The 24,343-nt window shown below is 45.2% G+C and overlaps 1 protein-coding gene across 3 annotated transcripts; it reads left to right on the plus strand.

Moving 5' to 3' along the window:
* Positions 1 to 1,375: 1,375 nt before the first annotated feature.
* LOC110524555 (pre-mRNA 3'-end-processing factor FIP1-like) lies at positions 1,376 to 24,281 on the plus strand. Of its 3 annotated transcripts, XM_036978390.1 has the most exons (6): positions 1,376 to 1,423; positions 1,556 to 1,632; positions 6,205 to 6,304; positions 6,426 to 6,536; positions 23,088 to 23,114; positions 23,472 to 24,281. In XM_036978390.1, exons 1-6 carry the CDS (start codon positions 1,385 to 1,387, stop codon positions 23,502 to 23,504), a joined length of 387 nt encoding a protein of 128 aa, XP_036834285.1. In that variant the 5' UTR covers positions 1,376 to 1,384; the 3' UTR covers positions 23,505 to 24,281. The 3 variants fall into 3 exon arrangements, with proteins under 3 accessions (XP_036834285.1, XP_036834283.1, XP_036834284.1); XM_036978388.1 differs by having other exon boundaries at positions 23,088 to 24,281; XM_036978389.1 differs by lacking the exons at positions 23,088 to 23,114; positions 23,472 to 24,281 and adding an exon at positions 7,188 to 8,157.
* The last annotated feature ends 62 nt before the right edge of the window (positions 24,282 to 24,343 follow it).

Here is a 24,343-nt window from a genome sequence, read left to right on the forward strand (position 1 = left end):
AAGTGGTGTGTGTGTGTTGGTTGGTGTGAAGCAGGGTTCCTACCTGTAATAGCTGGCTTTTGGCTTTTATGCTTTTATAATCCCAGTCATTGCTCAACATTTCTAAATGCAATCGCGTGTTAAACGTTTTGATGGCCACGATTAAAATGAGCATTTTTTTTATTTATTTCTCCACTGGTAATTGAAGCGCGCTTCCCATTTTCCATTCAAATGCATAGGCAACAGAAGGCAGGATTCATTAGCACGTTAGCACATCACACATCACTTTGTAATTACCTGGAGGCAGTATGCATTATGAAAACATACTTAATGGTTTGAAACCTGAACGTTTTACTACATATTATGAGGCATGTCTTACCTTGCTTCAAAGTAGCCTAGCAAAAAATCTGACCATATCTGTGGAGGCAATTATTTAATAAAGATTTCCATATGCCATTGAAACCAGAAGACTAGTTCTCTCATGTTCTACTGGTTTTCTTTCATTGTCCAGTAGCCAAAGCACAATTCTAGTCATATTAGCAACCCATGCTAGTTGTTACATCTTTATATCTCCCCTCTTTCTACATTTCTAACGGATATTTTCATCTCTGAAACCACTTGCATCTGCGGTGTGCTTTTGACAAAATTGTTTTCCTGCTAATTGCATTATGGAACAAACATTTGTGCAGAGCCTACTGCCTTGTGTGCATTGTTGCGCTCATATTGTGAAGAAATAGTTTATCAACATTTTAAGCTAAATGTTCTGATCTGTTGCATCAAACTCATTGCTTTTCAAAGTTTTTTTATGTAGCCTAGGCCCACTGGTTGTATGAATCTGGGATCTATCATCCTACAACTAGCCCAGAGTCTGTTTGGAAAAGGCCATTTCTTTCTCGACAGTCTGACCAATCGAATAGGTACACTTTTCTACTATGGAGGATAGTAGATTGGCTGAGAAAGTAAATGTGGACTGTTATTCCAACATCTTCAAAGTGCACATCAGAATTCAGTAAGAATGACACACGTTGCATCCTTGACTTGCATGTCCTGTTAAGATGAATTACCATAATCTAAATGTGATTTCTGTCATTCTGAGCAATGTGGGTTGACGGCCAATGCTTATGGTTCCGATACATTTCTCAAATATCCGGTAAGTTAAAATGCTGTCGGACAAATGTCCAGGGTCACATCGGAAACCCTGGGGTGAGATTATGTATGTGTGTGTTCTGTTGCAGGTGTAAACTCAGGCCTGGCTGATGAATGGTCTGTGATACGGTCTGTTCAGCTTTTGGTTGTGTTTGTGTTTAGACTCGCACTTCTCGGACTACTTTAACTATGGCTTTAATGAGGACTACTGGAAGCCTACTGTGAGAACCAGAGGAGACTACGCATGAGGTATAAGGTCATGAACCACGCTTCAGCCACTAAACTCATGGTAAAACAGGTAATTATTTTTGGACCTGGATACAAGATTATGCATTATCACAATATAAGTACAATAATTGTTCCCATTAAAGGAACATTCTCATGCTTTGACGTTGCTGAAGCTGTGTGAGTGAGTTGTTCTTCCTCTTAGGTCCAGGAATGGGACCTTCCCTGCTTTAGATCTGACTACTCCTCCCCCAGCAACCACTACAAATCAGCCTTGTCCAGGTAGGTACCCAGATTTGTCCCACAGCAGCTGTGGCATGAATAACCATACTACACATGTCTGGTAACCACTACCAGCCGGTCATCACTGCCTCACTTCACTGGTCACTGCCACCTGGAACCCATCAGGGTGTTCAATGGGTCAAGTTTGTATTGGTCAGTGGTACCTGTGTCTGAGGTAATGTTCTTACTGAACACATTACATCCGGAAATGTTTTGAAGGGATAATTCATGGAAGGTATGTTAAGTCACTTAACTATTAAATGGCTAGAAATAAAGGTAGAGGTGCTGCGAGCGTTGCTTAGTTAAACTGCTCTGTTCCCTCTAATGAAGTCCTCATGTGCATCACCTTCCGTCACGTTCCCGTTAACGGCCACCTGTGAAGGGAAGTTTTTAGCATTGGGGCAGGCAGAGCCCTGCGGGGAGCTGTTTTTAGTGTGTGAAGACTGGGGCCCTGGAGTTTTACTGCTCAATTACATGGCCCAATCATTTACGGGCTTGAGCCTGTAGCAGCAGACGTTAGCAGACTGTTTTCGTAAACACTCCTGTCCTCTCAGCCCCATGGACTCATTCTGGTTCCACTCAGGCACCAGGTGCTCTGCACCTCATAAGGAAGAGTGATGGACTATCACAAACACACAATCCTCCACCACTCCACTCCTTCTTGCTTTCCCTCTGGCTCTGTCCCTCTCCTCTCCTACTTTCTTGCTCGCTCCCTCCAATCCTGTCTCTTGTGAGTTTAGCAGGGCTCATGTCAGGGTGGTCCAGACTACAGACTGAGGGGGATAAGGGTGATTAACACAGGCCACTTAAGTAAAGGTCCGTCTCTATATGATACCCCCCTCCCTCAGCAAGGTTCCCCTCAGTGGAGGGGATGTGAGTCTGAGCGTTACTCAGCGGTCACGCTTCTCCCTCTCTCAGTGACACGACCGACAGAAGTTAAGCAGAAAGTCCAAGCATGACAAACACAAATACACACAGCATTGTGCAGCGGATGAAATGTTAAATAAGGCCTCCCTACACTACAGACCCTCTCGCTCCCTCTGTTGAGCTGTGAGAACGAATGCTGGTGGCTCCGGAAGGGTGAAAGTTCAAACATAGATGGTTTAGTATGAAGATGTGTAGAAACTGCTTCTCCAATAGAAATCCCAGATCATGCTTGTAGGCGATGTCATGGCGATGTTCGGCTAGCTAAGCTAATGCGCAGAAACACGTCATTGGTTCTAACGGTATTCTCACGCCGAACTGCGCATGTACAGGCTGTCAAATCAAAGGCACTCCTTTGATTATAAAGTTGTTTTTCACAAGGTTGGAATAATAACTGCTGCCATGAAGGGATGCACCTGATTGGCAATGATGTTCAGATATTCTGTGGCATTCAAATGTTGCTCCAGCTTTATCAAAGTGCCCAATGTGGGTCATGAAAACACACCCCACACAATCACACCACCACCACCAACCTGCAATGTTGAAACGCGGCATGACGGATGTATGCTTACCGCACCAATAGGTCCACAGACGACGCAGTCGCACTGCACACTGCCCTAACCCATCTGGACTAGAGGAATACATATGTAAGAATGCTGTTCATCGATTACAGCTCAGCATTTAACACCATAGTACCCTCCAAACTCGTCATTAAGCTCGAGATCCTTGGTCTCGACCCCGCCCTGTGCAACTGGGTTCTGGATTTTCTGACGGGCCGCCCCCCAGGTGGTGAAGGTAGGAAACAACATCTCCACCCCACTGATCCTCAACACTGGGGCCCCACAAGGGTGCGTTCTCAGCCCTCTCCTGTACTCCCTGTTCACCCATGACTGTGTGGCCATGCACGCCTCCAACTCAATCATCAAGTTTGAAGACGACACTACAGTGGTAGACTTGATTACCAACAACGACGAGACGGCCTACTGGAGAAGGTGGATAGTTTTAATTTCCTCGGCATACACATCAAAGAACAATCTGAAATGGTCCACCCACACAGACAGCGTGGTGAAGAAGGCGCAACAGCACCTCTTCAACCTCAGGAGGCTGAAGAAATTTGGCTTGTCACCAAAAACACTCACAAACCTTTACAGATGCACAATCGAGAGCATCCTGTTGGGCTGTATCACCGCCTGGTGTGGCAACTGCTCCACCCACAAGCGTAAAGCTCTCCAGAGGGTAGTGAGGTCTGCACAACGCATCACCGGGGGCAAACTACCTGCCCTCCAGGACACCTACACCACCCGATGTCACAGGAAGGCCAAAAAGATCATCAAGGACAACAACCACCCGAGCCACTGCCTGTTCACCCCGCTATCATCCAGAAGGCGAGGTCAGTACAGGTGCATCAAAGCTGGGACCGAGAGGCTGAAAACAGCTTCTATCTCAAGCCACTTTAATAATAAAAAATTGGATGTAATAAATGCATCACTAGTCACTTTAAACAATGCCACTTTATGTAATTTTTACATACCCTACATTACTCATCTCATATGTGTATACTGTAGTTGTTGTGAAAGGTAGTTGTTGTGAAATTGTTAGATTACTTGTTAGATATTACTGCACGGTCGGATCTAGAAGTACAAGCATTTCGCTACACTCACATTAACATCTGCTAACCATGTGTATGTGACCAATAAAATTTGATTTGAGGTACTCGTGGTTTTCTCCATACCCTAGTCCTCCCATCAGTGTGAAATAGCAGGAACTGGGATTCATCAAACTAGGCAATATTTTTCAAATTCTTCAGTGTCTAGTGTTTTTTTGTTCATTTGGCCACTGCAACCGCAGTTTCTTGTTTTTTGCTGAAAGAAGTGGAACTCTGTAAGGTCATCGGCTCTCATACCCCATTCATGTCAAGGTACGAAGAGTATATTTTATGGGTCTTTGGGCACCAATGTTGTACTGGACTGTCAGTCGACTAACTGTAGCCAGTCTGTTTCTCTGCACAATTCGTGTCAGCCTCCTTTGTCCTCTTTCATCCCCTGTTTTTGACCACTGGCCTGTTGTTGGCTGGATGTCCTTTGGATGGTGGACCATTCTTGATACACACAGGAAACTTTTGAGTGTGAAAAACCCATCAGCGTTGCCGTTCTTGACACACTCAAACCGGTGCGCCTGGGACCTACTACCATTACCCCGTTCAAAGGCACTTAAATATTTTGTCTTGCCCATTCACCCTCTGAATGGCGCACATACACAATCCATGTCTCAAGGCTTAAAAATCCTTCTTTAACCTATCACCTCCCTTTCATCTACACTGACATCAATAAGTGATCAGAGCTTTCACCTGGATTCACCTGGTCAGTCTATGTCACGGAAAGAGCAGGTGTATATAATGTTTTGTACACACGGTGTGTGTGTGTGTGTGTGTGTATGTATAGACTGAACAAAAATATTAATGCAACAATTTTAATGATTTCACTGAGTAACAGTTCATATAAGGAAAAAAGTTAATTGAAATACATTCATTAGTGCCTAATCTATGGATTTCACATGAATGGGCAGGGGCGCAGCCATGGGAGGGCATAGGCCCACCTACTTGGGAGCCAGGCACACCCACTGGGGAGCCAGGCTCTGCCAATCAGAATTTGTTTTTCCCCACAAAAGGCCTTTATTACAGACAGATATACTCCTCAGTTTCATCAGCTTTCCGGGTGGCTAGTCTCAGACGATCCTGCAGGGGAAAATGCCAGATGTGGAGGTCCTGGGCTGGTATGGTTACACGTGGTCTGCAGTTTTGAGGCCGATTGGACGTACTGCCAAATTCTCTAAAACAACGTTGGAGATGGCTTGTGGTAGAGACATTAACATTACATTCCTGCAGTCAGCATGCCAATTACACGCTCCCTCAACGTGAGACATCTGTGGCATTGTGTTGTGTGACAAAACTGCTAATTTTAGAGTGGTCTTTTATTGTCCCCAGCACAAGGTGTGTAATGATCATGCTGTTAAATCAGCTTCTTGATAGATATGCCACACTTGTCAGGTGGATATAAACAAATGCACAAAATGTGGGCGAAATACATTTTTGTGCGTATGGAGAATATCTGGAATATTTGATTTAATCTCATAAAACATGGAGAAAGGGAGATACCTAGTCATTTGTACAACTGAATGCATTCAACTGAAATGTGTCTTCCGCATTTAACCCAACCCCTCTGAATCAGAGAGGTGCGGGGGGCTGCCTTAATCGACAGCCACGTCATCGGCGCCCAGGGAACAGTGGGTTAACTGCCTTACTCAGGGGCAGAACGACAGATATTTACCTCTTCAGCTCTGGGATTCGATCCAGCAACCTTTCAGTTACTGGCCCAATGCTCCTACCCGCCAGGCTACCTGCCACCAACAATTTACATGTTGTGTTTTATATATTTTTCAATGTATATATTTTAAGGCAAATGCCTTACTTCTTATGCCACATCAGGATGTTACCCATACACTGGTAAACAGATCACATCCTGAGATTTAAACCATGTAAAAAACAAGAGATTTACCCAAACTTGCATACCTTTTTATGCATGATCTATGCACAGAGACATATTGTGTTGGGTTTTTTGTATGTTTACTCTGTTCTGCTCTGGCCAGTAGAAAGACAAGCGGCACCCCCAATGTTATTGGAGGACAAACTGGTACCATCAGCCAGGTAGAGGAACAGAGACGTCACAATATAGAAGGAAATAACATCCAGGTTTGTGTGTCTGTGTTATTCTAAACTACACCTTGTCTTTCCTCTTGGTTAATCTAGTAAATTTGCTTACCTAGTCTGAGCTTTGTTTTTGTGTGTCTGTGTGTGTGTGCATGCATTACAGGTGCTTTCCAAGCCATCTGACACTGAGCCTACTCCCACTAAGATGCCCCCTTCTTCCCTCCGCCTCCACCCTACAATGTCAACTCCGCCCCTCCACTCATTCCTCCACCACGTAAGTTACCTCAGCCCCTCACAGACAAACATATACACACACACACACACACACACACACACACACACACACACACACACACACACACACACACACACACAGCTCTCTGTCTGTGTGCCCTCTGTTCAGCAGAACAGTTATGCAATATAAATGGCAAGGTTATGGATTGAATAAAGACACTGCTTGAAGGTCGTGGGTCAGACAGACAGACTGGTGAGAGTCACTCTCGTGACATCACGGGATGTCATGGAAAAATGGCGTTCAACTATGACACTCTCTATCTCTTCCCCCATCTCTCCCTCTCTCTTATTACAGTAATGTATCTCGACAATCGATACCTCGAATATCCTTCAACTCTTGTCAATGTAAAAAGGGCCTTACTTTCATTGTGTGGGTGCATCATTAGTACAGTTGAGGGGTTTGAGGGACCAGATGAAAGTGTAACCCAGAGAGTTGCAGGTGTAAATCCCATGCTGGGAACCCATGAAGGACAGGCACCATAAGTGGTAATAAATAACACTGCATGTTGAAGGACATGTTTAGGATTTGGAGGTGAATGCAGATGGGTTAACATAAACATGTGGGTGTGTATACATTTGTGTGCACATGGTCATGAGTGTGCACTCTATGGGTGAGTGTCTTTTTCCCCAGGTGTGTGTAATTCTCTCCAGGTGTATGGGTGCCAGTGCTGTCAGTCTGTCGGACTTCCTCCTCATCGCCTGATGAATATGAGGCAGAGGGCAGGAAGTCCCCCCTGGCCTGAGCTCACAGCTGAGCGCAGGCTGCCATCGCTTCATCTTCAAAGATTCCAAAATAGCACCCCTCACACACTCCCAGCACCCCCTAAGTTCAATGAGCCCGGTACCGACATGTTGTTCAACCTGTGCCAAATATCCTAATACAACCAAAATATCAAACATCCTGTCGACCCGGCAAACCTGGCTTTCCTTCTTTAAGTTACAGGCTCTGCCTCCTATTGTGATGCAAATGTTCAACGTGATAAAAATAGCTCCTGGAAGAAAAGAAAAGTGCAGAGCCAGCAGATTGGAGGGAGAGAGAGAGAGCTTTGTTACTCTTGGTACAGTAGGGTCACATTAGTGGTGTAGTATTATTGCTTGATAGGGCCAGGTTTTAGCGTGGGGTTGTGTTGTCATTGCAGGCCAGTCTGTGTAGTGAAGCACTAAGGGATGTTGTCTGGAGCTCTAGTGTAGAACTGGTTGTACTGATCAGTGTAGTTTGGCACATACATTGTGGTTAGTTTGACACCTGTACTGACTGATATGGCTGTGACGGTCTTGGAATTTGAGGTTACGGTAATTGGCCAGGCCAATGTACAGACACCAACATAATCGTTCAAGGAAATGCATATGCTTCCTAATAAAACCTATTTGAAACAAGCCATTACACTTCGTTATCATCATGGCGTTTCATTACTATTATTCAGGTTATTACTTTTAAATATGAATCAACAAATTAAGAAATGCCAGGTTGGGGAGGATCTGTGGGATTTTTGTATCGACACAACATCAGCGGAGTCAAAATAAAGATATTCCTACCTTGTCTGTTGGCTTTTCTGCATATATACACAATCAATCAATCAGTCAAATCAAATGTATTTATAAAGCCCTTTTTACATCAGCCGATGTCACAAAGTGCTATACAGAAAGCCAGCTACCGTTCAAAAGTTTGGGGTCACTTAGAAAGGTCCTTGTTTTGAAAGAAAAACACATTTTTTGTCCATTAAAATAACATCAAATTGATCAGAATAACAGTGTTAATGTTGTAAATGACAATTGTAGCTGGAAACAGCTGATTTTTAATGGAATATCTACATAGGCGTACAGAGGCCCATTATCAGCAACCATCGCTCCTGCTTCCAATGGCACGTTGTGTTAGCTAATCCAAGTTTATCATTTTAAAAGGCTAATTGATCATTAGAAAACCCTTTTGCAATTATGTTAGCACAGCTGACAACTGTTCTGATTAAAGAAGCAATAAAACTGGCCTTTTTTAGAATAGTTGAGTATCTGGAGCATCAGAATTTGTGGGGTCGATTACAGGCTCAAAATGACCAGAAACAAAGAACTTTCTTCTGAAACTCATCAGTCTATTCTTGTTCTGAGAAATTAAGGCTATTCCATGTGAGAAATTGCCAAGAAACTGAAGATCTTGTACAATGCTGTGAACTACTCCCTTCACAGAACAGCGAAAACTAGCTCTAACCACAATAGAAAGAGGAGTGGGTCCAACTGAGCAAGAGGACAAGTACATTAGAGTGTCTAGTTTGAGAAACAGATGCCTCACAAGTCCTCAACTGGCAGCTTCATTAAATAGTACCCGCAAAACAACAGTCTCAACGTCAACAGTGTACAGTCGTGGTCAAAAGTTTTGAGAATGACACAAATATTAATTTTCACCAAGATGGCTGCTTCAGTTTTTGTTTCGATGGCAATTAGCATATACTCCAGAATGTCATGCTGATTGAGTTCAAATAACAGACTGGAAGCTTCAAAAGGAGGTTGGTGCTTGGAATCATTGTTCTTCCTCTGTTTATCATGGTTACCTGCAAGGAAACACGTGCCGTCATCATTGCTTTGCACAAAAAGGGCTTCACAGGCAAGTATATTGCTGCCAGTAAGATTCCACCTAAATCAACCATTTATCGGATCATCAAGAACTTCAAGGAGAGCGGTTCAATTGTTGTGAAGAAGGCTTCAGGGCGCCCAAGAAAGTTCAGCAAGCGCCAGGACCGTCTCCTAAAGTTGATTCAGCTGCGGGATCGGGGTACCACTAGTAAAGAGCTTGCTCAGGAATGGCAGCAGGCAGGTGTGAGTGCATCTGCACGCACAGTGAGGCGAAGACTTTTTGAGGATGGCCTGGTGTCAATAAGGGCAGCAAAGAAGCCACTTCTCTCCAGGAAAAACATCAGGAACAGACTGATATTCTGCAAAAGGTACAGGGATTGGACTTCTGAGGACTGGGGTAAAGTCATTTTCTCTAATGAATCAGCTTTCTGATTGTTTGGGGCATCCGGAAAAAAGCTTGTCCGGAGAAGACAAGGTGAGCGCTACCATCAGTCCTGTGTCATGCCAACAGTAAAGCATCCTGAGACCATTTATGTGTGGGGTTGCTTCTCAGCCAATGGAGTGGGCTCACTCACAATTTTGCCTAAGAACACAGCCATGAATAAAGAATGGTACCAACACATCCTCCGAGAGCAACGTCTCCCAACCATCCAGGAACAGTTTGGTGACGAACAATGCCTTTTCCAGCATGATGGAGCACCTTGCCATAAGGCAAAAATTATAAATAAGTCACTCGGGGAACAAAACATCGATATTTTGGGTCCATGGCCAGAAAACTCCCCAGACCTTAATCCCATTGAGAACTTGTGGTCAATCCTCAAGAGGCGGGTGGACAAACAAAACCCCACAATTTCTGACAAACTCCGATATTGATTATGCAAGAATGGGCTGCCATCAGGATGGGACCCAGAAGTTAATTGACAGCATGCCAGGACGGATTGCAGAGGTCTTGAAAAAGAAGGGTCAACACTGCAAATATTAGCTCTTTTAAATATTAATAAAAGCCTTTGACACTTATGAAATGCTTGTACTTCAGTATTCCATAGTAACATCTGACGAAAATATCTAAAGACAATGAAGCAGCACATTTTTGTGAAAATTAATATTTGTGTCATTTTCAAAACTTTTGGCCACGACTGCTAACAAAACTGCTAAGAGGCGACTCCGGGATGCTGGCCTTCTAGTAGGAGTTGCAAATAAAAAGCCATATCTCATACTGGCCAATTAAATTTAAAGATTAAGATGGGCAAAAGAACAGACACTGGACAGAGGAAGATTGGAAAAAAGTGTTATGGACAGACAATCTAAGTTTGAGGTATTCGGATCACAAATAAGAACATTCGTGAGATGCAGAAAAAAATGAAAAGATGCTGGAGGAGTGCTTGACGCCATCTGTCAAGCATGGTGGAGGCAATGTGATGGTCTGGTTGTGCTTTGATGATGGTGAAGTGGGAGATTTGTACAGGGTAAAAGGGATCTTGAAGAAGGAAGGCTATCACTCCATTTTGCAACGCCCTATGGACGGCACTTAATTGGAGCCAATTTCCTCCTACAACAGGACAATGACCCAAAGCACAGCTCCAAACTATGCAAGAACTATTTAGGGAAGAAGCAGTCAGCTGGTTTTCTGTCTATAATGGGGTGGGCAGCACAGTCACCGGATCTCAACCCTGTTGAGCTGTTGTGGGAGCAGCTGGACCGTATGGTACGTAAGAAGTGCCCATCAAGCCAATCCAACTTGTGGGAGGTGCTTCAGGAAGCATGGGGTGAAATCTCTTCAGATTACCTCATCATATTGACAACTAGAATGCCAAAGGTCTGCAAGGCTGTAATTGCTGCAAATGGAGGATTCTTTGACGAAAGCGAAGTTTGAAGGACACAATTATTATTTCAATTAAAAATCATTATTTATAACCTTGTCAATTTCTTGACTATGTTTCCTATTCATTTTGTAACTAGTTTCATGTATGTTTTCATGGAAAACACAGATATTTCTAAGTGACCCCAAACTTTTGAACTGTAGTGTATATCAGTGTATATACAACAAGTTATGTCGGCTTCTTTAAACGGTTTTGACGGTCTTCATCCATGACCGTCAGTTACACGGTTATTCAATTATCGTCACAGCCCTACTGACTGACTGTCCCTGTAAAAGCAACATTGTTATCCATCAGTGTGTAGAGCAGGTTTGTGTCAGGTTTGTGGGTCTGTTATAGTGGTATCTTCAGCTAATAGCTACAGATGACAACCACAGCAGCGGTGGTCGGAACATAATCGTTTTGGGGGCACTTGGCAAGATCAATAATAGTAGAAGAAACATTGAGGAGGTAGTGCTGCCTGTAATGTCTTCAGCTAGTCATAGCGAATGCAGGCAGCCCATAGAGTGGGGAAACAGCACACTGCGGTCTCAACAGTATATCAGCTGAATCTAAAAGCCTCCAGCATAATGACTCTGTAAAACGTTAGCATGAGAGAAAGCCACGCAAGCACAATCACCAGCAATTAGCCGTCAGCCATTAGCTTTCTCATACGCTGCCAAGCATTGAAACTCAAGCCCTCATCAAACGCTAGCTTTGAGGCCACGACAGGTAGAAACAATTACTCACACACGCAAACATGGATGGCATGTGTGGAGGGAACTCTTTTGAAGTGTGTGTGTGTGCGAGCATAATGCATTGGCTCATGTAAAGATGCTCCATTACATTGAGCAACAGCTTTTGGAATTGAAATGGCTCAGTTAACTGATTTTAAAATGTGCTCTATCAAGACAAGGGTGTGATTTTGGGAGTCCAATGTATAAATCTAGAGCTTATTTTGCTAAGCACAATGCAATGGGAGGAGAGTAGCCAGACAAATTGTTTATTGAGGTTTAACTGCATATTGATTACATACAGTATTCATTGATCCTCCATTCACCCATTACTAATGCATATGCATGAAACAGAAAATCTAATTAAACAACTTGTTTTTATGGCATTTTGCTGTATTTTGTAACCACAGCTGTGTTTCTGTAGGCTATGTATTGTAGATACATGCATGTGAAGCTTCTAATTGAGTGCTCTGTTGCAGCGCTGCGTTTCTGTGTGTGTGTGTGTGTGTGTGTTTTTGTGGGGTTGAGTTTCCTACAGGCTAGATCCTATGCCCCTAGTTAAACCTAGTGAAACCCATCACAGTGTGGCTTCAGGGTTCTGTCATAGGCAGTGCCTGAAGCTAAACCAGCAGCAGGAGGCAGAGAGGACTGTTTTGGACTGCAAACTACAGGCCTGTTTTGGACTGCAAACTACAGGCCTGTTTTGGACTGCAAACTACAGGCCTGTTTTGGACTGCAAACTACAGGCCTGTTTTGGACTGCAAACTACAGGCCTGTTTTGCTATCACAGACTGGAACATGTTCCGGGATTCTTCTGATGACATTGAGGAATACACCACATCAGTGCCCCAACCAGAAGCCATGGATTACAGGCAACATTCGTATAAAGGATAGAGCTGCCGCTTTCAAGAAGCTTACAAGATATTCCGCTATGCCCTGCGACAAACCATCAAACAGGCAAAGCGTCAATACAGGGCTAAGATTGAATCATAGCTCTGACGCTCGTCGGATGTGGCAGGGCTTGCAAACTATTACAGACTACAAAGGGAAGCACAGCCGCGAGCTGCCCAGTGACACAAGCCTACCGGACGAGCTAAATCACTTCTATGCTCGCTTCGAGGCAAGCAACACTGAGGCATGCATGAGAGCATCAGCTGTTCCAGATGACTGTGTGATCACGCTCTCCGTAACCGACGTGAGTAAGACGTTTAAACAGGTCAACATTTTATTTTATTTATTTATTTTATTTAACCTTTATTTAACCAGGTAGGCTAGTTGAGAACAAGTTCTCATTTACAACTGCGACCTGGCCAAGATAAAGCATAGCAGTGTGAACAGACAACACAGAGTTACACATGGAATAAACAATAAACAAGTCAATAACACAGTAGAAAAAAAGAAAAAAGAGTCTATATACATTGTGTGCAAAAGGCATGAGGAGGTAGGCGAATAATTACAATTTAGCAGATTAACACTAGAGTGATAAATTATCAGATGGTCATGTGTAGGTAGAGATACTGGTGTGCAAAAGAGCAGAAAACTAAATAAATAAAAACAGTATGGGGATGAGGTAGGTAAATTAGGTGGGCTATTTACCCATGGACTATGTACAGCTGCAGCGATCGGTTAGCTGCTCAGATAGCAGATGTTTAAAGTTGGTGAGGGAGATAAAAGTCTCCAACTTCAGCGATTTTTGCAATTCGTTCCAGTCACAGGCAGCAGAGAACTGGAAGGAAAGGCGGCCAAATGAGGTGTTGGCTTTAGGGATGATCAGTGAGATACACATGCTGGAGCGCATGCTACAGGTGGGTGTTGCCATCGTGACCAGTGAACTGAGATAAGGCGGAGCTTTACCTAGCATGGACTTGTAGATGACCTGGAGCCAGTGGGTCTGGCGACGAATATGTAGCGAGGACCAGCCGACTAGAGCATACAGGTCGCAGTGGTGGGTGGTATAAGGTGCTTTAGTAACAAAACGGATGGCACTGTGATAAACTGCATCCAGCTTGCTGAGTAGAGTATTGGAAGCTATTTTGTAGATGACATCGCCGAAGTCGAGGATCGATAGGATAGTCAGTTTTACTAGGGTAAGTTTGGCGGCGTGAGTGAAGGAGGCTTTGTTGCGGAATAGAAACCCTACTCTAGATTTGATTTTAGATTGGAGATGTTTGATATGAGTCTGGAAGGAGAGTTTACAGTCTAGCCAGACACCTAGGTACTTATAGATGTCCACATATTCTAGGTCGGAACCATGGTGATGGTGGTGATGCTAGTCGGGCGTGCGGGTGCAGGCAGCGAACGGTTGAAAAGCATGCATTTGGTTTTACTAGCGTTTAAGAGCAGTTGGAGGCCACGGAAGGAGTGTTGTATGGCATTGAAGCTAGTTTGGAGGTTAGATAGCACAGTGTCCAAGGAAGGGCCAGAAGTATACCGAATGGTGTCAAATGCGTAGAGGTGGATTAGGGAATCGCCCGCAGCAAGAGCAACATCATTGATATATACAGAGAAAAGAGTCGGCCCGAGAATTGAACCCTGTGGCACCCCCATAGAGACTTCCAGAGGACCGGACAACATGCCCTCCGATTTAGTACACTGAACTCTGTCTGCAAAGTAGTTGGTGAACCAGGCAAGGCAGTCACAGAAAAACAGAGGCTACTGAGTCTGACAATAAGAATATGGTGATTGACAGAGTCGAAAGCCTTGGCCAGGTCGATGAAGACGGCTGCACAGTACTGTCTTTTATCGATGGCGGTTATGATATCGTTTAGTACCTCGAGCGTGGCTGAGGTGCACCCGTGACCGGCTCGGAAACCAGATTGCACAGCGGAGAAGCTACGGTGGGATTCGAGATGGTCAGTGATCTGTTTGTTGACTAGGCTTTCGAAGACCTTAGATAGGCAGGGCAGGATGGATATAGGTCTGTAACAGTTTGGGTCCAGGGTGTCTCCCCTTTGAAGATGGGGATGACTGCGGCAGCTTTCCAATCCTTGGGGATCTCAGACGATATGAAAGAGAGGTTGAACAGGCTGGTAATAGGGGTTGCGACAATGGCGGCGGATAGTTTCAGAAATAGAGGGTTCAGATTGTCAAGACCAGCTGATTTGTACGGGTCCAGGTTTTGCAGCTCTTTCAGAACATCTGCTATCTGGATTTGGGTAAAGGAGAAGCTGTGGAGGCTTGGGCGAGTAGCTACGAGGGGTGCGGAGCTGTTGGCCGAGGTTGAAGTAGCCAGGAGGAAGGCATGGCCAGCAGTTGAGAAATACTTGAAGTTTTTGATTATCATGGATTTATCGGTGGTGACCGTGTTATCTAGCCTCAGTGCAGTGGGCAGCTGGGAGGAGGTGCTCTTGTTCTCCATGGACTTTACAGTGTCCCAGAACTTTTTGGAGCTACAAGATGCACATTTCTGCTTGAAAAAGCTGGCCTTTGCTTTCCTGACTGACTGCGTGTATTGGTTCCTGACTTCCCTGAACAGTTGCACATCGCGAGGACTATTCGATGCTATTGCAGTCCTCCACAGGATGTTTTTGTGCTGGTCGAGGGCAGTCAGGTCTGGAGTGAACCAAGGGCTATATCTGTTCTTAGTTATGCATTTTTTGAACGGAGCATGGTGAGATGAGGGATGGTGAGGAAGTTACTTTTAAAGAATGACCAGGCATCCTCAACTGACGGGGTGAGGTCAATATCCTTCCAGGATGCCCGGGCCAGGTCGATTCGAAAGGCTTGCTCGCAAAGTGTTTTAGGGAGCGTTTGACAGTGATGAGGGGTGGTCGTTTGACTGCGGACCCGTAGCGGAGGCAGTGATCGCTGAGATGCTGATTGAAGACAGCGAAGGTGTATTTGGAGGGCCAGTTGGTCAGGATAACGTCTATGAGGGTGCCCTTGTTTACAGATTTAGGGTTGTACCTGGTGGGTTCCTTGATGATTTGTGTGAGATTGAGGGCATCTAGCTTAGATTGTAGGACTGCCGGGGTGTTAAGCATATCCCAGTTTAGGCCACCTAACAGAACAAACTCTGAAGCTAGATGGGGGGTGATCAATTCACAAATGGTGTCCAGGGCACAGCTGGGAGCTGAGGGGGGCCGGTAGCAGGCGGCAACAGTGAGAGACTTATTTCTGGAGAGAGTCATTTTTAAAATTAGTAATTTGAACTGTTTGGGTATGGACCTAGAGAGTATGACATTCCTTTGCAGGCTATCTCTGCAGTAGACTGCAACTCCGCCCCCTTTGGCAGTTCTATCTTGACAGAAAATGTTATAGTTGGGTATGGAAATCTCAGAAATTTTGGTGGCCTTTCCTAAGCCAGGATTCAGACATGGCAAGGACATCAGGGTTGGCAGAGTGTGCTAAAGCAGTGAGTAAAACAAACTTAGGGAGGAGGCTTCTGATGTTGACATGCATGAAACCAAGGCTTTTTCGATCACAGAAGTCAACAAATGAGGGTGCCTGGGGACATGCAGGGCCTGGGTTTACCTCCACATCACCTGCATACATACACATACACAAGGCTGCGGGGCCAGATGGATTACCAGGACGTGTGCTCCGGGCATGTGCTGACCAACTGGCAGGTGTCCTCACTGACATTTTCAACATGTCCCTGATTGAGTCTGTAATACCAACATGCTTCAAGCAGACCACCATAGTCCCTGTGCCCAAGAACACAAAGACAACCTGCCTAAATGACTACAGACCCGTAGCACTCACGTCTGTAGCCATGAAGTGCTTTGAAAGGCTGGTAATGGCTCACATCAACACCATTATCCCAGAAACCCTAGACCCACTCCAATTTGAATACCTCCCAAACAGATCCACAGATGATGCAATCTCTATTGCACTCCACACTGCCCTTTCCCACCTGGACATAAGGAACACATATGTAAGAATGCTATTCATTGACTACAGCTCAGCGTTCAACACCATAGTACCCTCAAAGCTCATCACTAAGCTTAGGAACCTGGGACTAAACACCTCCCTCTGCACCTGGATCCTGGACTTCATGACGGGTCGCCCCCAGGTGGTGAGGGTAGGTAGCAACACATTTGCCACACTGATCCTCAACACTGGAGCTCCCCAGGGGTGCGTGCTCAGTCCCCTCCTGTACTCCCTGTTCACCCACGACTGCATGGCCAGGCACGAGTCCAACACCATCATTAAGTTTGCAGGCGACACAACAGTGGTAGGCCCGATCACCGACAATGACGAGACAGCCTATAGGGAGGAGGTCAGAGACCTGGCCGGGTGGTGCCAGAATAACAACCTATCCCTCAACGAAACCAAGACTAAGGAGATGATTGTGGACTACAGGAAAAGGAGCACCGAGCACGTCCCCATTCTCATCGACGGGGCTGTAGTGGAGCAGATTGAGAGCTTCAAATTCCTTGGTGTCCACATCAACAACAAACTAGAATGGTCCAAACACGCCAAGACAGTCGTGAAGAGGGTACGACAAAGCCTATTCCCCCTCAGGAAACTTAAAAGATTTGGCATGGGTCCTCAGATCCTCAAAAGATTCTACAGCTGCAACATCGAGAGCATCCTGACCGGTTGTATCACTGCCTGGTACGGCAATTGTTCGGCCTCTGACCGCAAGTCACTTCAGAGGGTAGTGCGTACGACCCAGTACATCACTGGGGCAAAGCTGCCTGCCATCCAGGACCTCTACACCAGGTGGTGTCAGCGGAAGGCCCTAAAAATTGTCAAAGACCCCAGCCACCCCAGTCATAGACTGTTCTCTCTACTTCAGCACGGCAAGAGGTACTAGAGTGCCAAGTTTAGGACAAAAGGCTACTCAACAGTTTTTACCCCCAAGCCGTAAGACTTCTGAACAGGTAAACAATGGTTACCTGGACTATTTACATTGTGTGCCTCCACCAACCCCTATTTTACGCTGCTGCTACTCTCTGTTTATCTTATATGCATAGTCACTTTAACCATACATCCATGTAAATACTACCTCAATTGGCCCGACCAACCAGTGCTCCCGCACATTGGCTAACTGGGTTATCTGCATTGTGTACCACCTCCCGCTAACCCCTCCTTTTACGCTACTGCTACTCTCTGTTCATCATATATGCATAGTCACTTTAACCATACCTACATGTACATACTGCTCAATATGCCTTAACCAATCATGTTGTTCCACCTCCTACATATGTGATGACATCACCTGGTTTAAACATCTCTAGAGACTATATCTCTCTCTTCATTACTCAATGCCTTGGTTTACCTCCAATGTACTCACATCCTACCTTACCTTTGTCGGTACACTATGCCTTGAATCTATGCTATCGTGCCCAGAAACCTGCTCCTTTTACTCTCTGTTCTGAATGTGCTAAATGGCCAGTTCATATAGTCTTTAGCCGTACACTTATCCTACTTCTCCTCTGTTCCTCTGGTGACGTGGAGGTTAATCCAGGTCCTGCAGTGCCTAGCTCCACTCCCACTCCCTAGGTGCTCTCATTTGTTGACTTCTGTAAACGTAAAAGCCTTGGTTTCATGCATGTTAACATTAGAAGCCTACTCCCTAAGTTTGTTTTACTCACTGCTTTAGCACACTCTGCCAACCCAGATGTCTTAGCCGTGTCTGAATCCTGGCTTAGGAAAACCACCAAAAACCCTGAAATCTCCATTGCTAACTATAACGTTTTCCGCCAAGATAGAACTGCCAAAGGGGGTGGTGTTGCAATCTACTGCAAAGATAGCCTGCAGAGTTCTGTCTTACTATCCAGATCTGCACCCAAACAATTTGAGCTTCTACTTCTAAAAATTCACCTTTCCAGAAACAAGTCTCTCACTGTTGCCGCTTCCTATAGACCTCCCTCTGCCCCCAGCTGTGCCCTCAATACTATATGTGAACTGATTGCCCCCCATCTATCTTCTGAGCTCGTGCTACTAGGTGACCTAAACTGGGACACCCCGGCCATCCTACAAACTAAGCTTGATGCCCTCAATCTCACACAAATTATCTATGAACCTACCAGGTACAACCCCAAATCAGTAAACACGGGCACCCTCATAGATGTCATCCTAACTAATTCGCCCTCCAAATACACCTCTGCTGTTTTCAATCAAGATCTCAGCGATCACTGCCTCATTGCCTGCATCCGTAATGGTTTGCGACCAAACGACCACCCCTCATCACTGTCAAACACTCCCTGAAACACTTCTGTGAGCAGGCCTTTCTAATCGACCTGGAATCCTGGAATGACATTGACCTCATCCCGTCAGTAGATGATGCCTGGCTATTCTTTAAAAGTGCCATCCTCACCATCTTAAATAAGCATGCCCCTCTCACAAAAAATTGAACTAGGAATAGATATAGTCCTTGGTTCACTCCAGACCTGTCTGCCCTTGACCAGCACAAAAACATCCTGTGGTAATTCTGCATTAGCATCGAATAGCCCCCATGATATGCAACTTTTCAGGGAAGTTAGGAACAAATATACACAGGCAGTTAGGAAAGCGAAGGCAAGCTTTTTCAAACAGAAATTTGCATCCTGTAGTACTAACTCAAAAAAGTTCTGGGACACTGTAAAGTCCATGGAGAATAAGAGCACCTCCTCCCAGCTGCCCACTGCTCTGAGGCTAGGAAACATTGTCACCACCGATAAATCCACTATAATTGAGAATTTCAATAAGCATTTCTCTACGGCTGGCCATGCTTTCCACATGGATACCCCTACCCCGGTCAACTGCCCGGCACCCTCCACAGCAACCCGCCAAAGCCCCCACCATTTCTCCTTTACCCAAATCCAGATAGCCGATGTTCTGAAAGAGCTGCAAAATCTGAACCCCTACAAATCAGCCGGGCTAGACAATCTGGACCCTCTCTTTCTAAAATTATCTGCCGAAATTGTTGCAACCCCTATTACTAGCCTGTTCAACCTCTCTTTCGTATCGTCTGAGATTCCCAAAGATTGGAAAGCTGCCGCGGTCATCCCCCTCTTCAAAGGGGGTGACACTCTAGACCCAAACTGATACAGACCTATATCTATCCTACCCTGTCTTTCTAAGGTCTTCGAAAGCCAAGTTAACAAACGGATTACTGACCATTTCGAATCCCACCATACCTTCTCCGCTCTGCAATCTGGTTTCAGAGCTGGTCATGGGTGCACCTCAGCCACGCTCAAGGTTCTAAACGGCATCATAACCGCCATCGATAAGAGACATTACTGTGCAGCCGTATTCATCGACCTGGCCAAGGCTTTAGACTCTGTCAATCACAACATTCTTATTGGCAGACTCAACAGCCTTTGTTTCTCAAATGATTGCCTCGCCTGGTTTACCAACTACTTCTCTGATAGAGTTCAGTGTGTCAAATCGGAGGGCCTGTTGTCTGGACCTCTGACAGTCTCTATGGGGGTGCCACAGGGTTCAATTCTCGGGCCGACTCTTTTCTCTGTGTATATCAATGATGTTGCTCTTGCTGCTGGTGATTCTCTGATCCACCTCTACGCAGACGACACCATTCTGTAAACTTCTGGCCCCTCCTTGGACACTGTGTTAACTAACCTCCAGACGAGCTTCAATGCCATACAACTCTCCTTCCGTGGCCTCCAACTGCTCTTAAACGCAAGTAAAACTAAATGCATGATTTTCAATCGATCGCTGCCCGCACCTGCTCACCCGTCTAGCATCACTACTCAGGACGGCTCTGACTTAGAATACGTGGACAACTACAAATACCTGGGTGTCTGGTTAGACTGTAAACTCTCCTTCCAGACTCACATTAATTAAGCATCTCCGATCCAAAATTAAATCTAGAATCGGCTTCCTATATCGCAACAAAGCATCCTTCACTCATGCTGCCAAACATACCCTCGTAAAACTGACCATCCTACCGATCCTCGACTTCGGTGATGTCATCTATAAAATAGCCTCCAACACTCTACTCAACAAACTGGATGCAGTCTATCACAGTGCCATCCGTTTTGTCACCAAAGCCCCATACACTACCCACCATTGCGACCTGTACGCTCTCGTTGGTTGGCCCTCGCTTCATACTCGTCGCCAAACCCACTGGCTACAGGTTATCTACGCCTTATCTCAGCTCACTGGTCACCATAGCAGCACCCACTCGTAGCACGCGGACCAGCAGGTATATCTCACTGGTCACTCCCAAAGCCAATTCCTCCTTTGGTAGTCTTTCCTTCCAGTTCTCTGCTGCCCATGACTGGAACGAATTGCAAAAATCTCTGAAGCTGGAGACTCACATCTCCCTCACTAGCTTTAAGCACCAGCTGTCAGAGCAGTTTACAGATCACTGCACCTGTACTTAGACTTTTTGTTTTATTTTGTTCTCCTTTATTATTGACTGTATGTTTTGTTTATTCCATGTGTAACTCTGTGTTGTTGTATGTGTCAAATTGCTACGCTTTATCTTGGCCAGGTCGCAGTTGCAAATGAGAACTTGTTCTCAACTAGCCTACCAGGATTGTGGGTTTGAGTCCCAGGGCCAACCATACATAAAATGTATGCACGCATGACTGTGAATCGCTTTAGAGTAAAGCATCTGGTAAATGGCATAGATTATTACACCATAGACATACATCATTTACACACACACATACACACTCAGACAGATCCAGCTCAGAGAGGCCCAGCTCATGAGCTCCATCAGTTGCAGATTTGAATTTAGAATGGAGAATGATTGTGTGTATGCAACAATTATTATTGCTTCGTATCACATCGAACCGAATCGCATCGATTGAATCTCTAATCAAACCAATACGCACCGAATCGTTTCAAACTAAAACATATATAAAGGATAAAGGAGTTGATCATGGACTACAGGAAAAGGCGGGCCGAACAGGCCCCCATTAACATCGACAGGGCTGAAGTGGAGCGGGTCGAGTGTTTCAAGTTCCTTGGGGTCCACATCACCAAACAACTATCATGGTCCAAATACACCAAGACAGTCGTGAAGAGGGCACGCAACACCTTTTCCCCCTCAGGAGACTGAAAAGATTTGGCATGGGTCCCCAGACCCTCAAAAGCTTCTACAGCTGCACCATCAGGAGCATCCTGACCGGTTGCATCACCGCCTGGAATGGCAACTGCTCGGCATCTGACAGTAAAGCGCTACAGAGGGTAGTGCGTATGGCCCAGTACATCACTGGGGCCGAGCTTACTGCCATCCAGGACCTATATAATAGGTGATGTCAGAGGAAAGCCCCACAAATTGTCAGAGACTCCAGTCACCCAAGTCATAGACTGTTTTGTCTGCTTCCGCACGGCAAGCGGTACCGGAGCGCCAAGTCTATGAACAAAAGGCTCCTTAAAAGCTTCTACCCGGGCCTCCCGGGTGGCGCAGTAGTCTAGGGCACTGCAACGCAGTGCTAGCTGTGCCACCAGAGACTCTGGGTTCGCGCCCAGGCTCTGTCGCAGCCGGCAGCGACTGGGAGGTCTGTGGGGCGACGCACAATTGGCCTAGCTTCGTCCGGGTTAGGGAGGTTTTGGCCGGTAGGGATATCCTTGTCTCATCTCGCACTAGCGACTCCTGTGGCGGGCTGGGCGCAGTGCACGCTAACCAGCTCGCCAGGTGCATGGTGTTTCCTTCGACACATTGGTGCGGAGAAGCAGTGCAGCTGTGTTAAGAAGCAGTGCAGCTTAGTTGGTTTGTGTTTCAAAGGACGCATGGCTTTCGACCTTCGCCTCTCCCGAGCCCGTACGGGAGTTGTAGCGATGAGACAAGATAGTAACTACTAACAATTGGATACCACGAAATTGGGAAGTAAAAGGGGGTAAAACAAATCTGCCATAAGACTGCTGAACAATTAATGAAATCAAATGGCCACTGGACTATTTACATTGACACCCACCCCCTCCATTTGTTTTGTACACTGCTGTTTATTATCTGTGCATAGTCACTTCACCCCTACTTACATGTACAAATTACCTCGACTAACCTGTACCCCCCACATTGACTCAGTACCGGTATCCCTTGTATATAGCCTTGTTATTGTTATTTTATTATTTTATTATTCCTGTATCATATCGGAGCCCATGTATCTAGATACGTATCGAATTGCCTTGAAAGGGAAAGAAGCACATTCACAAATCAATGTAGGCCCATTATTGGCTCATGAGTATTACAGTTGTTGGCCTCGAGCAGTGATATGTCCAATGACCTCGGATATAACATTTTAAAAAGCCATCTGAGGTCACAAACTGCCACAAACTGTTGTGTGTGTGGCTCTTTTAAAATATTGTATTTTCTGAGGTGGGAGTAAGTGTTGTCATTTGTACATTAGGCCTACTCTATGAACCTGCTGCCATAGTGACTGACTGTGTGTGTTCTGCTGAAGAGTGGAGGGGTAATGATGTTTTAACTGATATTATTATGGCTGTGTCTGTGCTTGTCTATGTGCCTTCCAGGGATCCCCATCAATGTTCCTCCAACTGGTAAGCATTTCTACTGTGATGGAAACAGATGTTGGCTCTAGTCTACACTGGATGTTGTGCATGGTAGATGTTGGCATGGTTGTTGTCTTTGATGCCTTGATGGCTTGATCCTGACATACTGAATGTTTTGTGAAAACTCACACACACAGTTGGTGACCAATAATACTTTCAAGTTACTATCGTGAGAAGAGGGAAATTGGAAATGTTTAATGCCTATGAGAAATTACGTTGATGCAATATTTAACAATATTGTGATGATTCTGGTCCAATGCGGTAGGCAATGTCATGATGTTGCCCTGTTGTATGAGGTTTATGACCCCCATAAAAACCTTTCCCCCTTTTCTCTCCACTCTACAGATTGGACTCTTGGAAAGCCCTTTGTTAACATAGAGCGAGTATGGTAATATCAAAAGGTTGGGGAATGGTTCAATATTTCTGTAATCCAACCAGTTGAAAGTGTCCGTTGGTACTTAAAGAATATGATGTCAGATCAGTTGGTGTCTGGGACATTATATCTGATGATCGGATGACGTACATTGTATCTTGAAAAGTCTACACATTCTAATTCACATGGAATTGTTGTGCAATTGAAATGTTTAAATATGAAACTATTCAATGTAATTTTAGCTTCGAAATGAGAGAATTGTTTTCATAAGTAAACTATACTCACTCAGTGGCCACACCCAAGTGAACAGACATTGGTTGGGAACTATGAAACACGCCCTTCTCTCCCCCAATTTCAACTACAACCTAACGAAATTAACATTTAGTTCCCAATGATGTGAGGACTGGTGTCCATACGTTTAAAAGGGCCAATTTCAATGTGGAGGTGATGATCACCCCGCTGGAAGGATTAATTTCGACTAGACCAGCCAGAATTCAGCGCGAGCTGATTATGGCAAAATGGTCTGAACTTTGAACTCTTATTCACTAAATAAGAAGTAATACATCCTAGAAGTCGAGTTATCAGCCACAGCTGTAAACGTACATGGCCTAGGAAAGGACAGACAATCTCCTAATAAGAAAGACAGGGTACAACGTATCCACCTTACAACACTACGATCAGACAGATTCTACAATGGACAAGGGCGATCTCTACTGGGCAAACCAGTCTTCCATCTTCAACCCGTCTATCGAAGCGCAGCTCAGTGTAAATATATATCTTGCATTTTCCTTTTCCGAATGGGCTGTTTTTACGTACAGTGCCTTGCGAAAGTATTCGCCCCCCT

Source organism: Oncorhynchus mykiss, chromosome 5 (genome assembly GCF_013265735.2).
Source record: "Oncorhynchus mykiss isolate Arlee chromosome 5, USDA_OmykA_1.1, whole genome shotgun sequence".
Taxonomy (NCBI): Eukaryota; Metazoa; Chordata; class Actinopteri; order Salmoniformes; family Salmonidae; genus Oncorhynchus; species Oncorhynchus mykiss.

Excerpts from the sequence above, each read along its gene's own strand:
- LOC110524555 (XM_036978388.1), top strand. The coding sequence starts at position 1,385 with ATGAACCACGCTTCAGCCACTAAACTCATGGTAAAACAG. Across the intron at positions 1,633-6,204 it reads TACAAATCAGCCTTGTCCAG|AAAGACAAGCGGCACCCCCA; the intron begins GTAGGTACCCAG and ends TCTGGCCAGTAG. Across the intron at positions 6,537-23,087 it reads TCCACTCATTCCTCCACCAC|GGATCCCCATCAATGTTCCT; the intron begins GTAAGTTACCTC and ends TGTGCCTTCCAG.